The following is a 16,151-nucleotide window of genomic DNA, read 5'->3' on the forward strand; positions in this document are numbered from 1 at the left end:
TGCATTTTAGACTTTGGGCAGGGAGTTCTGTTAACTTGTTACAGAGAGTGGTTGAACATTAGCTTTTATTGTTTTGTAAGCTAATTACCAGAACCATCTCCAAAGACATGCCTGAGAAATCAATTCTATATTTTGAGTGCGTGACCTGGAGCTCTGACAAGTGATTTGCATAATTGCTGATGAACTCTTAAAATCATGTAATGTTAGACACAATGTGATGTCTTGAAGAAAAACACAATATCTGTGATATTGGTGTGATATTTTTGCTCCAAAGTGTAATATGTTCTGGGTAGCTAATTGACAAATAAAAGTGAGAAGATATGGATGCCTTATAAAATTACACACTGTAAAAGTTCACCTATCATAAGAAGATCTGCAGTAGAAGAGTAGTTCATCATAGTGACAACAACAAATAATGGCATTGCTTATTGGTTAAAAATGTATCTGTAAATAGAAAGTGGTATCACTTGAGGTTTTTTTTTTATGTTGAACATCATTTCAAGCAGCCATGTAAGGACCACAAAATATCTCCCATGCAGTGAGGTAACTGTGATGTAACAACTTCAGTGTAAGTGAGGAATTTGTCACTTTTATCCTGAATGCAATGACTGGACAGAATCCCACACATTTATCATTTCAATAATAGTTTCCAAGTTCCTTAAAGTAAAGAAGCAACAGATCTTATAAACATAGTGCAAGCTGACCTTTTTTTGAACTACTTTGATTGGTGATGTTTTGTCACAGCAAGCAACAACTAGTTCAATTACATTTTCTGGAGAAAACTGCAGGATCTTGCCTAATCTGCCACAGCAGTAAAAGTCATTTTAAAATCCCTGTTATCTTTTATAGTTTCAGCTATGGCTATATTGGTAGTGCACTCAACTATAGTGAGCCGAATGTAACATTAATGACCAAATATCCAGATTGTATATATTACCATAAAAAGAATAATTTATATCAGTGCTGGTTTTATTGGGAAGTCCAGTGATGCACCATTCTCAAAATTTTGAACTCCATCAGCTATCAAGCGAATGCAAACCTTGCAAGTAAAAAAGATGTATTCCTTGTTATCGTGAATAATAATTTCAGTAAAAATAAAAAATAGCAACTATAGAACACTTAAATTATACCACAAACATGGTTATAATATAAAAATATATTAATATACATTTAACTGTTGAAACCCAGCAATCTATTTTCAGACTGTAAATTCTCATAATTTAAAAGAAATATGAATGAGGATTTATTTTAGAATTGTTCATTAAGAGATAAATATTTGTCAAGACACTTGTTTCAATAAGATAGTGAGACTGACTTGCAATGTTCTGTTGCAATGTCTTCATTTAAAACCACTGGCTGTGCAGTCTTCACTCTGTGCTGTCTTGTCAGTTTGGGTTTTTACTTTCAAGACATCAGAGTGGAACTCAGTTTCACAACATTTAGATCAGAGGTGACTCTGGCACAACCCTTACTGAAACTACAAAGAAGGATGGGGATTTTTAAAAAAATCACTTTCACAGATTAGATATATTCTGCATTATTTTTTCAGAAAATGCATTGAGCTTATTTTACACTATTCAGACAGTCAGGCACTAACAACCCAGGAAGTGGTCTAGGTTGTTTAAGCAAAGCATGTAATGAATAATGAGAGGGCACTCAATGAAAGTTCTGTTCTGCAAATTCTTACTTCTTATACAGCGCTTCAGGATTTAACAATAACTTGTTTTCACTCCAAGTCAGGAAACTGATTCTTTAGATCCTGCATCAGATAAGGCAGGAGAGGCATGATGCAGAAAGTGCAGATGTAACAGACAGACAGACATACTTTATTGATCCTGAGGGAAATTGGGTTTCGTTACAGTCGCACCAACCAAGAATAGTGTAGAAATATAGCAAAATAAAACCATAAATAATAATAAGTAAATTATTCCAAGTGGAATTAAGTCCAGGACCAGCCTATTGGCTCAGGGTGTCTGACACACCGAGGGAGGAGTTGTAAAGTTTGACGGCCACAGGCAGGAATGACTTCCTATGATGCTCAGTGTTGCATCTTGGTGGAATGAGTCTCCGACTGAACGTACTCCTGTGCCTAAGCAGTTAGGGTATTGTGGATTCTGTTCATATAAGGCTATAGTTGCTCCTGTTGTGAAGACTCAAAAGATTCTCAGTGCTTCTTCTCTATTTTGAATAGTAATAGACCAGAACTCCTTTTCAATGAGCCTTTGAAAACATCCTTGAAACATTTTATTTCTTGCGTTCATGGAGTATGGAGTTCTAGTTGGATATGCAGGTCCTGTGACCCACTCTTTGTGGTGGCTTCCATATGGCCACGACCTCAATATAAGGACATTGAAATTGGTTCTCAATGGACTCGTAGAAATTTTGTGAAGACCACACTGGATGATATTTTCTGGTACTTCAAGGCTCTTATTGTAGACTGCACAAGGATCAATGTTCCTCAGTACACCAATAGCTTTGTGCTGGACTTGAAATGTTGGGTATGCTAGGGGACCAGCAGCTATGATGAATTTCATTAATAATGTTTTCCTTCACTGAAACTTGACTCCTAAGATATGGAAAATAATCTATGTTTACCAGAACCTGGCCTTGGATCCTAACAGTTGGTGGAGGTGTGTGGCAAATCAGATTACAGAAAATCTTGGGAACCAAAGGACTGGGTCAGAAAGTGGAGAGATTGAGAGGAAGGTAAGTGTCATGAACACTAGATCTATAAGGATGGACCGTCAGGAGCAAGGTAATATACATGATGGGTTGAAAGGGATAAGTGTGTTTATGTTAATGCAAGATGTATTAAGAGTAAGTGAAATGAACTTAGAGCATGGATCAATCCATGGAACTAAGATGTAGTGACTATTACAGAGACTTGACTAAGAGAGGGACAAGATTGGCTGCATAATGTTCCAGGGTTTCAAATCATCAGATGAGATAGAGAAGGGGGTAAAAGAGGTGAAAGAATTACACTACTAATCAGGGACCATATCACAGCTGTACTCAGAAGGAACATAACGGAGGCCTCTTCCACTGACTTGATATAGATAGAACTCAAAAACAAGAAAGCTGCAATCAGTCTGCTCAGGTTATATGTCAGAGTCCCTTCCCCCAATAGACACTGGGATATTAATCGACAGATTAAGGAAAGATGCAAAAATAATGGTTGTGTGGTGGGTAACTTCAACTTCCCCAATACAGACAGGGATTTCCTTAGTACAAAAAGGTTAGATGGGGTAAATTTATTAGGTGCATACAGCAGAGGCTCTTAAATATTGTCTAACTAGAGGAGGGATCACACTGGACTCTGTATTGGGAAATAGGCCAAGCTAGGTGATTGACTTTTCAGTTGAGAATCACTTAGGAAACTATGATCATATCTCCTTGCGCTTTAGAATAAGTACAAGGATAAAAATGGTAAAGTATTAAATTTGGACAGAGAGAAAATTACTAGAGTATTAGGCAGAAGTTAGAGAGAGTTAATTTGGTATATAAGTTTTGGGCAAGTCCATATCTGATATTTGGAAGGTGTTTAAAGATCAACTACAGATATGTTCCAGTCTGAAGGTAGGTTGAGAATAGCAAGATATGGGAATCTTGGATGACAAGGGAGGACTGACAAACTTATCAGTTGTTCGATATACTCTGAGACTTTAGCGCATCATCTCTCTTAACAATATTGGAAAAATAAAATATATCAGCTAATGTACATTTTTCTTCATGGTCAATGAAACAGCTATACAACTTATGCTAGATTTTCAAGACTCAAGATTCTAAATTGTTTAATGTTATTTTGACTACACAAGTGTAAAGAAGAATTAAATAATTGTTACTCCAGATCTGGTGCAGCACAAAAAAATACAATAATAATGAAGACAAATATGTAACATTAAGTGATGCAAAGCACAGGAGTATATGTACATAAGGTGACTGATAGAAAATGATGGTTGTGGTGGTTGGGGGTGTGAAGGGGTGGGTTAGTGAATGGGAGTATTGATCAGTCTTACTGCTTGGGGAAAGTAACTGCTTGTGGATGCTATGTAGCCTCCTCCCTGATGGGAGTTGGACAAACAGTCCATGAGAAGAGTGGGTGGGATCCTTCATGACATTACTAGTCCTTTTCAGGCACCTTTCTGTATGTATTTTCTTGACAGTGAGTAGGCTCGTGCCAGTGATACATTGGGTAGTTCTGACTACCCACTCTAGGACCTTCCTGTCTAATGTAGTGCAGTTTCTGTATGATGCAGCTTGTTAGGATGCTCTCTACTGTGCATCTGTAAATATAGATTTGCATAGTTCAGCTCTCTATAGCCTCCTCAGAAAGTAGAGGTAGTAGTTAGTTTTTCTGATTGTGTACAACATATTCCGGGACCATGAGAGGTTATGGAAGGTGTTTGAAACTGCTTGCAGTTTCCACTGTTGTGCCACCAAAATAAAGTGGGGTGTGAGAGGTGTGAGTTCTCCTAAAGCTAATAACCTTTATCTTGTTTATATTGAGGAAGAGGTTACTTGCCTGGCACCAGGCCTCGAGCTCTTCCACCTGCTCTCTGTAGGTCGTCTCATCATTGTTAGTGATGAACCTCACCACAGTTGCGTCCTTGGCGAACTTGACAATGTGTGCAGCTATGCAGTCATGCGTAAGCAATGAGCTCAGCACATAGCCCTAGGGGCCACCTGTGATGAGGATGATGGGAAGGAGGAGTGATCGTGGATCCTGACTTTCTGAGTTCTGTTAGTTAGGAAATCCAACACCCAGTTCACAGTGGTGCACTTAGACAAAGGAGTAGGAGTTTGTTCATCAACACAGCCCGGGGGGGGGGTTCACCTGTGTTGCAGATGGCAGGGTGGGAGGATGACTGGTGCATCCTGACTATCTGAGGTCTGTTGGTTAGAATATTGCTGCAGAGTATTTAGAGGAGAAAATCTACCTTACTCCAAGTTTCCTGTTATATTATGATCTACAGAAAAGTCACAAAATCTTTTTAATGAAGTTATAGAAGTGGTTAATGAGGGAATTGTTGTTGATTTCGGATAAATGGATTTCTCAAAACCATATGTTAAAGTAGCATATAATATAACAATCATGAAGATTGAAGCCTATGGAATAAAAAAGACAACAGAGCACAATTTCCAAACTTATGGATGGTACTATAAACACAAGGCAATAATAATAGACTCCAAGGAGGCATAAAGTGGTTGGTGGATTGGGCATAGGTGGCAGATGCAGAGCAATGCAAAATGTTACATTTTAGTTGGAAGAGTGAGAAATTCACTGCAAAACAGGTGATATAATTTTAAAAGGTAAATAAGAATAGAATTAATCATTGATGAAGGTAGAGCAGTGGATGTAGCGTATTTGGATTCCAGTAAGGCATTTGACAAGGTTCTCCATGCAAGACTCCTTCAGAAAGTAAGGAGGCATGGGATCCAAAGAGACCTTGCTTTGTGGATCCAGAATTGGCTTGCCCACAGAAGGCAAAGGGTAGTTGAAGATGGTTCGTATTCTGCATGGAGGTTGGTGACCAGTGGTGTGCCTCAGGAATCTGTTCTGGGACCCCTCCTCTTTGTGATTTTTATAAGTAACCTGGTTGAAGGAGTAGAAAGGTGGGTTAGTAAGCTTGCTGATGACACAAAGGCTGGGAGTGTTGTGGATAAACTGGAGGGTTGTCAGAGTTTACAGCAGGACTAAGATTAAGATTAGGATTAAGATACAGAACTGGGCTGAGAAGTGTGAAAGTTGGTATGTCAAATTTGGCAGTGTGGAGGATCTGAGACATCTTGGAGTCCATGTCAAAAGGACACTTAAAGCTGCTGTGCAGGTTAACAGTGTTGTTAAGAAGATGTATGGTGTGTTGGCCTTTGTCAACTGTAAGATTGAGTTCAAGAGCCGTGAGGTAATGTTACAGCTATACAAGACCTTAGTTAGACTCCACTTGGAGTACCGTGTTCCATTCTAGTCACCTCAGTACAGAAAGGACGTGGATACAAGAGAGAGTGCAGAGGAAATTTACAAGGATATTGCCTGGATCGGAAGGCGTACCTTATGAGAATAGGTTAAGTGAACTTGGCCTTTTCTCCTTGGAGCAATGGAAGATAAGAGGTGACCTGCTAGAGGTGTATAAGATGATGAGGGGCATTGATCACGTGGATAGCCAAGGACTGAAATTACTAACATGAGGGGGCATAGTTTTAACGTGCTCAGAAATAGGTATTGAGGGGGTGTCAGGGGCAAGTTTTTCCAGAGAGTGGTGAGTGCATGGAATGCACAGCCAGCGATGGTGGTGGAAGCGAATAGGGTCTTTTAAGAGACTCTTAGATAGGTATATAGAGCATAGAAAATTAGAGAGCTATGTGCTATGGAAATTCTAGGCAGTTTCTGGAGTAGTTACATGGTTAGTACAACATTGTGGGTCGAGGGGCCTGTAATATGCTGCAGATTATGTTCCAGAAAGATCTGAGAGAATATGTGCAGAGTTAATTGAAAGAGACTTGAGAAATGGGTAAGAAAAAAAAGTAGAATCCTAGGTTTTATAAACAGAGGTAGAATATACCTTAATAAAATATAGGTTTGCCCACATCTGAGATAGTGGGTCCAGTTCTGCATGCCACTTTTGGAAATATATAAATACTTTCAAAACATTTCAGAAAATATAACATAAATTATTCCTGTTGATTAGTTGGAGAAGCTGGGGTTGTTCTTGAAACAAGAGCAGATTAAAAGAAAGTCTGATAGAGTTTTTAAAAATCATGAAGTATAATAGAGAAAGCAAATGCTACCCTTGGTAGGAAGATGAACTAAGGAAAATAGAAATAAAAGCAATTGGCAAAAAAATAAGGAAATGAGAAAAAACAAGTGTATTGTCAAGGATAATAACCATATAACAATCACAGCACGGAAACAGGCCATCTCGGCCCTCCTAGTCCGTGCTGAACGCTTAATCTCACCTAGTCCCACCTACCCGCACTCAGCCCATAACCCTCCACTCCTTTCCTGTCCATATACCTATCCAATTTTACCTTAAATGACACAACTGAACTGGCCTCTACTACTTCTACAGGAAGCTCATTCCACACAGCTATCACTCTCTGAGTAAAGAAATACCCCCTCGTGTTTCCCTTAAAACTTCTGCCCCCTAACTCTCAAATCATGTCCTCTCGTTTGAATCTCCCCTACTCTCAATGGAAACAGTCTATTCATGTCAACTCTATCTATCCCTCTCAAAATTTTAAATACCTCGATCAAATCCCCCCTCAACCTTCTACGCTCCAATGAATAGGGACCTAACTTGTTCAACCTTTCTCTGTAACTTAAGTGCTGAAACCCAGGTAACATCCTAGTAAATCGTCTCTGCACTCTCTCTCTCTCAATTATTGATATCTTTCCTATAATTTGGTGACCAGAACTGTACACAATATTCCAAATTTGGCCTTACCAATGCCTTGCACAATTTTAACATTACATCCCAACTTCTGTACTCAATGCTTTGATTTACAAAGGCCAGCGTTCCAAAAGCCTTCTTCACCACCCTATCTACATGAGACTCCACCTTCAGGGAACTATGCAATGTTATTCCTAGATCTCTCTGTTCCACTGCATTCCTCAATGCCTCAATAGTAGAGGCAGTTACAATCACAGTATTTATAAGAAAGCTGGATGATTTCTTAAATTATTTTTAGGTATCTGAGCAATGATGGCAAGGTCTGAATTTGTTAGCCATCCCTAAATGCTCACTTGAAAGTGAAATGCCTTCTTAAACTGCTGCAGTCTTTCAGAAACTGTTGGATATGGATTACCACAATTTAGACAGTGAACTTGATAAAATGGCAATGCATTTCAGAATCAGAAAGAGTGTGCTTTGGGGGAGAACCTGAACACAGTGGTGCTCTATCAGCTTGTCCTTTATAGTGGTAGATGTTGTGGATTTGGGAGGTGTTGCTGAAATAGGATAAGTGAGTAACATCAGTATATTTTTCAGCTTTAATATCAGTGCTGAAAGCAACAAAAGCGTAGGATGGGGGATATCATATCAATCAAGAGGGACTGCCTTGTGTCCAGATTCTTGAGATTTTGGAGCTGCACTCAGCGAGACAAGTCTGGATATTCCAACTTACTCCGGTTTATGTGTTGTAGATGGCGGGTGGTGTTAGGAGTGTCAGGAGGTTCATCATTTGCTACAGTATGCCCTGCTACAGACTCACTTTCAGCCATAGCATTTATGTGGATACTCCAGTTGAGTTTCTGATCAATGGCGAGCCAGAACGTAGATGATGGGGGATTGGGAGTGGTAAATATCATGGGTAAGTGATTACTCATCTTTAAGATGATCATTGCCTGGCATTTCTATGGCACAAGTATCAGCTGTTGACAAATGTCTTGGTTTTGTTAAATACAGGCCTGGGCTCCTTCATTTGGTGAGAGAATTAAACATTGTGTAAACATCCCTACATCTGACCGAAGGAAGATCTTTAATTAAACAGTTGAAAATGGTTAGATCTACAACACTACCCTGACAAATTCCTTAGTTGGATCTTCAAGTTGGGATGATTGACCTTCAAAAACCACATGTATGCGGTCCAAAGTGGCTGGAATCCACTGAACCAAAAAAAGGACACACAGAGATGGCTGTGGAATGGAACTAGTTGGTCAGCTTTTCATTTAAACTTGGATGGACTTGATGGGGTGAATCTCAAAAAATTATGCAAGAAATAGCTAAACTCTGACTATATGCTGCTTTACATGTAACAGCAACTGCCTAGGATTTCAGCCTGAAGCCTATATTAATGATAATATCATCAAGATATTCTGGTTTAGCAGAATGCTCTTCCCAGAATTCTTTGATTTCTGCTTTATAGATATCTCTCAGTCTCCCAACAGTGCCATTCCTATACAAATAACAAATATATCAAAAATCTATGTGAAAGCAACTCACCAACTGCATTCTGTCTTCCTTCATTCCTCAAAAAGTCCTTCCCTTAAGCAAAATTAATGTAACTGAGCAATGCATACAATAGCATTGTTTTATTAATAGCAATCATAATGTTCTATTAACTGTAACCAATACCATCAGTTAGGCAATGCAAATTAGTTTAAATTCTAAGTATGAGACCCTAGTATCAAATATGTGTCAATCAAAATCACTAGTAAAATAAACAAATATTATTTTGCCTATAATATATTCTCTGCCTAAACCCTGAGAGTAATAATGGAACAAACAGCATGATACAACATTCTGTTGCAACTAACATTCATGTCACACCAAACACTAATGTTTAGTCATCTTACGTAAAGGGTACTCTCTGCAAATGGAGGCAAATTATTGTATAAGGTACAAGCATATATTTTCAAATTTTAAATGGTCATGCTGTGTTTTAATTACAGCTTTTTATTAAACTGATTTATATAAAGGGCTTGATTTTTTATTTTACTGTTAATGAATAGAAAAATCTACTTAATACATACTCAGTGGCCACATTATTAGATACAGGAATACAACCCAGTGTGGTCTTTCGCCACTGTGGAACATCGACATCAAGGTTCGATATATTATGCATTCAGAGATGCTCATCTGCACACCACTGTCATAGTACATGGGAATTTGAGTTACTGTCACCTTCCTGTCAACTTGAACCAGTGTGGTCATTCTTCTCTGACCCCTCTCATTAATGAGGTATTTTTGCCCATAGAACTGCCACTTACTGCATGCATTTTGTTTTTAGCACTATTCCCTGTAAATTCTAGAGGATTGTTGTGCATCAAGATCCCAGGAGATTAGCAGTTTCTGAGATACTCAAACCACATCATTTGGTACCAACAATCATTTTATGGTCAAAGTCACATAGGTCACATTTCTTCCCCATTGGTCTCAACAACAACTGAACCTCTTGACCATGTCTGCATGTTTCTATGCATCAAGTTTCTGCCACACGATTGGCTGATTAGATATTTACATTAACAAGCTGGTGTACATATACACCTAATAAAGTGACCACTGAGTGTAAGTGAGTCAGACTATATCATATATATTTTATATATATATATATAATTTTTTTTTCTAATTAAATATATTGCTTGGAAACATTGCCTTTTTCTATCCAGATCAAATTAATCAAACAAGTCCTGGTAATTACCATGAATCAGTAAGTGTCCTGCTTTGTTCCAGCTGGGAGAAAGCCTCGCCACCAAAGTAAAGGACAAGCATATCTGCAGGACTGCAGGAATCACTCTTTGTGGTATATCTGCCTGTCATTATTGAAAAACAGTATTAAATATTTCACATAGACACAGTATCAGGCAATATGCCTCTCATGCATACTCCATTCTTCATTAAGAACAAAGCTGATTTTTTACATCAGTCGCATTTTTCTTAGTATGTTTAAAACCCAAAAATCCTATTAAACTTGCCATCAAAGGTGCCACATGAAACTCAAAATTCTGAACACCTCAATATACTGTGGATGATATTGGCAGAGCTTATCGAACTGAATTCATTTGTGATAACACGTTAGTTCTTTTTACCTCCTGTCATTTTCCGTGAATGCCCCAATTGAAAATGTGGAAATTGCTACTATTTTGGTAACAAGCTATTAACAAAATCATCATATACAGTTTAGAAAGTATCCTTACGTGCTTCACAAATAGGTACATGGAAAACAGATAAGTCAGGAAATAGTGAGAGTTTAGTTTTGAATGATCAGAATCTAAAACATGTATTTTGTGGCTTAATATGTTTTTCATGTTTGGGAACCTATACTTTTTTTTAAAGGGAAAAAGACTGCTTGGCAAAGCAAAGCACCTTTAGGGTGGAAAAAATTAAGACAATAAGACTGGTAACTAGTTATACCTCCAGTATTACAACACAGCATTTTAGCTGGGAAACATAATTTTCGAAAGGTTGGAGAGCACAGAATGTGGTGTCACAAAAGAACTCTCTAATCAAATTCGTTGTGGAGTCTTGATGATTAAATGATTTTGTCACTGAGGATTTCATAAACCTTTTAAATTATATTTCAAAGTACTATCTGGTTCCATATACTATCATGATAATTATTTTCTTGCATTATTTTCTTAAGTGTTCCTGAACCTGGAGGTGTGGGACCTAAAGCTTTTGTACCTCCTGACCAATGGTAGTAGCGAAGAGGGCATGGCCTGGATCGTGGGAGCGTTTGATGATAGATAAGAATCATAATCAAATTTAATATTACTGGCATATGTTGTGAAATCTGTTGCTTTGTGGCAGCAGTACAGTGCAATATGTAATAAAAAAACAATAAATTATAATAAGAAATCTGATGGCGGAGGGGAAGAATCTGTTCCTAAAATGCTGAGTGTATGTCTTCACACTCCAACATTTCCTGGGTGATGGTGATACCCCATTCTCTAACAAAAAAGTCCACTGAAAGTATGTTCCTTAATGATGGATGTTGCCTTTTTGAAGCATCACCTTTTGAAGATGATACTGGGAAGGCTAGTGCCCATGATGGAGCAGGCTGGGTTTGCAACTTTCTGCAGCATTTTCCAATCCTGTGCAGTGGCCCTTCCAGGCCTGATGGTGATGCACCCAATTAGAATGCTCTCCACAGTACATCTAAAGAAATTTGCTAAAGTCTTTGGTGACATACCAAATCTCCTCAACATCTTAATGAAATATAGTCACTGTTGTGCTTTCTTTATAGCTGCATCAATATGTTGAGCCCTGGATAGATCTTTAGAAAATGCTCACCCTTTCCGTTGCTAATCCTTCGATGAGGACTGGTGTGCGGTTCCTCAACTTCCCCTTCCTGGAATCCACTATCAATTTGTTGGTCTTATTGATGCTGAATTCAAGGTTGTTGATGCACCACCACTCAATCAGCTGATCTATCTCCTCATCATCATCTGCAATTCTGCCATCAGTAGTTGTGTCATCAGTAAATTTATAGATGGTGTTTGAGCTGTGCCTACACACACAGTTGTGGGTGTAGGGAGAATACAGCAATGAGCTAAGCACACATCCTTGAGGTGCACCAGTTCTGATTGTCAGCAAGGAGGTATTATTTCTGATCTGCACTGATTATGGTCTCCCAAAGAGCAAGTCAAATTTGCCGTTTTCTTGCAGCAGCATTCTATGTAAATGTACTCAATGGTGGGGAAGGTTTTTCCTGTGCTGCAATGGGTTATAATCACCACTTTCTGTAGACTTTTCAATTCCTGGGCACTGATGTTTCCATAGCAGGCCATGATGCAAATAGGTCAGCTACTTTCCATTACACATCTATAGAAGACTGTCAAAGATTTTTGGTGACATACCAAATTTACACGAACTTCTGAGGAAGTAAAGGCACTGTTGTAGCCTTGTGATGACACTTACTGTATGTGCTCTTCCAAGGAAAAATCACCTAATGTGTTATTATCAAGGAATTTAAAGCTCCAGACCCTCTCCATCTCCATTTCTTTAATGAAGACTGGCTCATGGATCTGCAAGACGGATAATCAACACTCTGGTTTTACTGATGTTGAGTGAAATAATTTCTTAAACTGATACAAATCCTTTACTTTTGTGATTTTGATCAAGTAACAGAGGCCAATTATCCACTTACTACTTACAAAGATGACTTGCTTCAACTCTACCCAATTACCAACCTTATCCCATAACTGAGCTTGAAATAGTGCTTCTTTCAGTACTTTGGTGTCAGGTATGCAAACGTGATGGCCAATTCTAGGAAGCCATTTGAGTGTATCAAAGTTCACAATGAAGTAAAATGCTGCCTGGGAGAGAAAGTTAGTCTGACAAAATCCTATTCATGGACCATTTTTGCAATTCAGAATCCGCCTCTCAGTGATGGAAGAGTGACTGTTCACTGCTGTCTTCAATGTGCCAATACAGTCTTTGGTCAAGTGAGGAAAAGGATATTTGAACTTTAAGCTCTTAACACAAAATTCAGTCTACCAGACATCAGTGAATCCTGTATTTTAAAGTCTCCTGAGATGTGGACCACCTATTGCACTTAAAGACATTACTAATGTCACTTCTGCAATATCCTCCAAATTCAGTGGAACAATAAGCAAACCAATGTCAAGCAGTTATAGCACTCTGATCCCCAGGTGAACTCAACACAGATTGCATCCTTAAAATGGATTACACCCATGATTTTTTAGTGCATTGAGCTCAGCCATTGACACACAAGTAGCCTTGGAAAAGTTCTGAAGTTGAGGTTATTGTTATATGCACAAGTACATGCGTGCGCAGGTACAGTGAAAAACTAACTTGCAGCAGCATCATCAACATATGCCATATAAGCAGCATTCCTTTAAAAAAACAAATTAAACACGAATAAGACACAAACTTTACAAGAAAGAACAAAGTTAGAACAAAACAATTGAGTGCAAAATAATCAAAGTAGTTATGGTGTTACTAAGGCAACACGAGTGAATCTGCAGATGATGGAAATAAATAAAAACACAAAATGCTGGCAGAACTCAGCAGGCCAGACAGCATCTATGGGAGGAGGTAGTGATGACGTTTCGGCCCGAAACGTCGTCACTACCTCCTCCCATAGATGCTGTCTGGCCTGCTGAGTTCTGCCAGCATTTTGTGTTTTTATGGTGCTACTAGGCTCTAGTGATTAAGGTTGCATTGACTGGTTCAAGAACTAAATGGTTGAAGGGAAGTAGCTGTTCCCGTAGTGTGGGTCTCCAGGTTTCTGAACATCCTGCCCAATGTCAGGAGCAAGATGGGCAGGGTCCAGAGGGTGTGCCTGAAATATATTGGGTGGAGTTCACTTCTCTCTGCAGCTTCTCAAGTTCTTGCACATTTGAAATAAGACCATAGCACACAAGAACTAAATTAGAATATTCAGCCCAATAAGTTCGTTCCACTATTTTATCATGGCTGATTTATTTTCCCTCTCCATCCCATTCTCCTGCCATTTCCCCATAATGTTTGATGTCTTTACTAACCAAGAACCTAAAAGTCTCTGCTTTAAATATACCCAGTGACTTGGCCTCCAAAGCCGTCTGTCACAATGAATTTCACAGATTCAACACCCTCAGGCTAAAAATATTCATCATCTCTGTCCTAATGGGAATTCCTTCAATTCTGTGACTGTGCCCTCTGGTCTCAGACTCTCCCACTACTAGAAACATTCTATCCACGTATACCCTATCCAGGCCTTTCAATATTCAGTAGGTTTCAATGAGATCCGAGATCCGTCCCTCCCCTCTTATTTCTAAACTCCAGTGTCTAGAGCCATCAAGCGTTCCTCATACGTTAACCCTTTCATTCCCAGATTTATTCTTGTAAACTTCCATTGGACCCTCTGTAAAGCCAGCACAACTTTTCTTAGATATATGGTCCAAAACTACTCACAATATTCCAAATATGATCTTACCAATGCCTTATAAAGCCTTACCATTACAGTACATCCTTGCTTTTATATTGTAATCTTCTCAGAATGAATGCTAACATTGCACTTGCCTTCTTTACTATCAATTTGACGTTAACCTTGGGGAATTCTACATTAGGATTCCCAAGTCCCTTACGATTACAATATTCCATCTTCTCTTAGATGATGAATTAACATTCCCCCATGAATAAGAATAATTGGAAGTAGTACTTAAGCTAGCAGAAACACCAAGTGTGGTTTGGCGTCACCATCATTGTCAAAGCTGCTCAGGTCCTGAAGTTCAGAGATACCAGGTTCATTCTGCAGCAGGTCATGACCATAGACATTGGGAGGGATAAGACTACTTGTATCAATCTACCAATAATACATCCATCCAGGCAATCACCACATAGTTCTTGTGAGTCGAAGTTCTGTCTTACAATCTATAATTGTGCTGTATTGCATAAACAGAATAGATCTGGCAATTCAAACCCGTCAATGCTTACATTTGTTCATTACACCTATTTTATTTAACTGCAGCATTTTGAAGACCTTTTATTTTGCATTGAGATTTACAAAATATGATCCCTATGATTATAGTAGAATATTAGAACTTCAATATATGATTCAATTCCTAAATTCCATGATAAAGAGCTTCACACATGAAAACGGAAAGAGCAATGGACTGGGACCAATCATACAACGCAAGCATTAACAAAACAGCAGCAGCCAACACAAAAACAAAAGTATTGTATTACGTAGCATCTTTCATAGCTTTGTAATGCCCCTTTAGACTTTACTTTGAAGCTGAGCTTTTAAAGTCCTTATCTTGAATAAAGAACTCATGAAGTAGGCAATGACCAGATAATTGATTTTTGATGACAGTGACTGAAAAATAAATTCCAAATAAACATCCAGGTTAACTCCTGGATCAAGTATGGGCCTGAACATTACTCTTCTTTGAAACATGCTCATAGATTTTATACCCACTGATCATGTAGATCAGGGGTTCCCAACCTTTTCCATGCATGCACCCCCACCATTAACCCCTGAATGGTTGGTTGTTTACTACTTTTTCAAATTTGGCATCTCCAACAGCACAAAATTCTTCAGTGCTCTGCCTTTGTTAGAATTATGTTTGTGTTTCTGCGTTGTCAATTCTCAACCTTTTTAACTCAAAGAATGCTGTTAATTGAATATAAAAGTCCAACTATTGATTGATAATGAGGACTTAAAATGTTGGCATACAAGAGTTAGAGTCTTCGTGCAATGGAGAGATATAACATGGGAACAGGCCCCCTCAGCTCACTGGACTGATTATCAGCCACCTACCCACACCAATCCTACATTAACCCCTTTTTTTAAATTGTCCCCACATTCTCAACTCTCCCTAGATTCTACCACTAACCTACATTCCAGGGACAATATATTGTAGCTGGAAACTGGAATACAGTGGACACACACACAGCCACAGGGAGAATGTGCAGCTCAACACAGGCTCAACTCTGACCTTGGAGTGCTGTCTAAATCTCTGGATTCGCAAGACATCAAATCTGATAGGCGCACCACAGTGTGGCCTTATTTGTAAGTCTCCTTTTTATACAATTATAGCTTTCAAAAAAGGAGAAAAATTGTAGCTAAATTACAGCATTCAGTTCCCTTTTCCTTCACTGTATCAAACCTAAAGTGACAGTGAGCACTGGCATACAGCACTTGAATTGAGTGATCTGTTTCAGTGTAGTATCCTGAGTAAACCTAATATAGCTGGAACATTTACCAGG

At 38.7% G+C, this 16,151-nt stretch overlaps 1 protein-coding gene across 1 annotated transcript in view; it reads right to left on the bottom strand.

The window, feature by feature from the left end:
* The window catches only part of LOC132395046 (uncharacterized protein C18orf63-like), a 74,656-nt gene that overhangs the window by 46,194 nt on the left and 12,311 nt on the right, over positions 1 to 16,151 (bottom strand). Inside the window, exons 4-5 of the mRNA XM_059971364.1 lie at positions 10,138 to 10,249; positions 8,940 to 8,981 (exon numbers count right to left, since the gene is read on the bottom strand). Of these exons, the coding sequence (XP_059827347.1) occupies positions 8,940 to 8,981; positions 10,138 to 10,249 (154 nt within the window). The remainder of the gene's footprint in view (positions 1 to 8,939; positions 8,982 to 10,137; positions 10,250 to 16,151) is intronic.

The sequence above is a fragment of the Hypanus sabinus genome, chromosome 1 (genome assembly GCF_030144855.1).
Source record: "Hypanus sabinus isolate sHypSab1 chromosome 1, sHypSab1.hap1, whole genome shotgun sequence".
Lineage (NCBI taxonomy): Eukaryota > Metazoa > Chordata > Chondrichthyes > Myliobatiformes > Dasyatidae > Hypanus > Hypanus sabinus.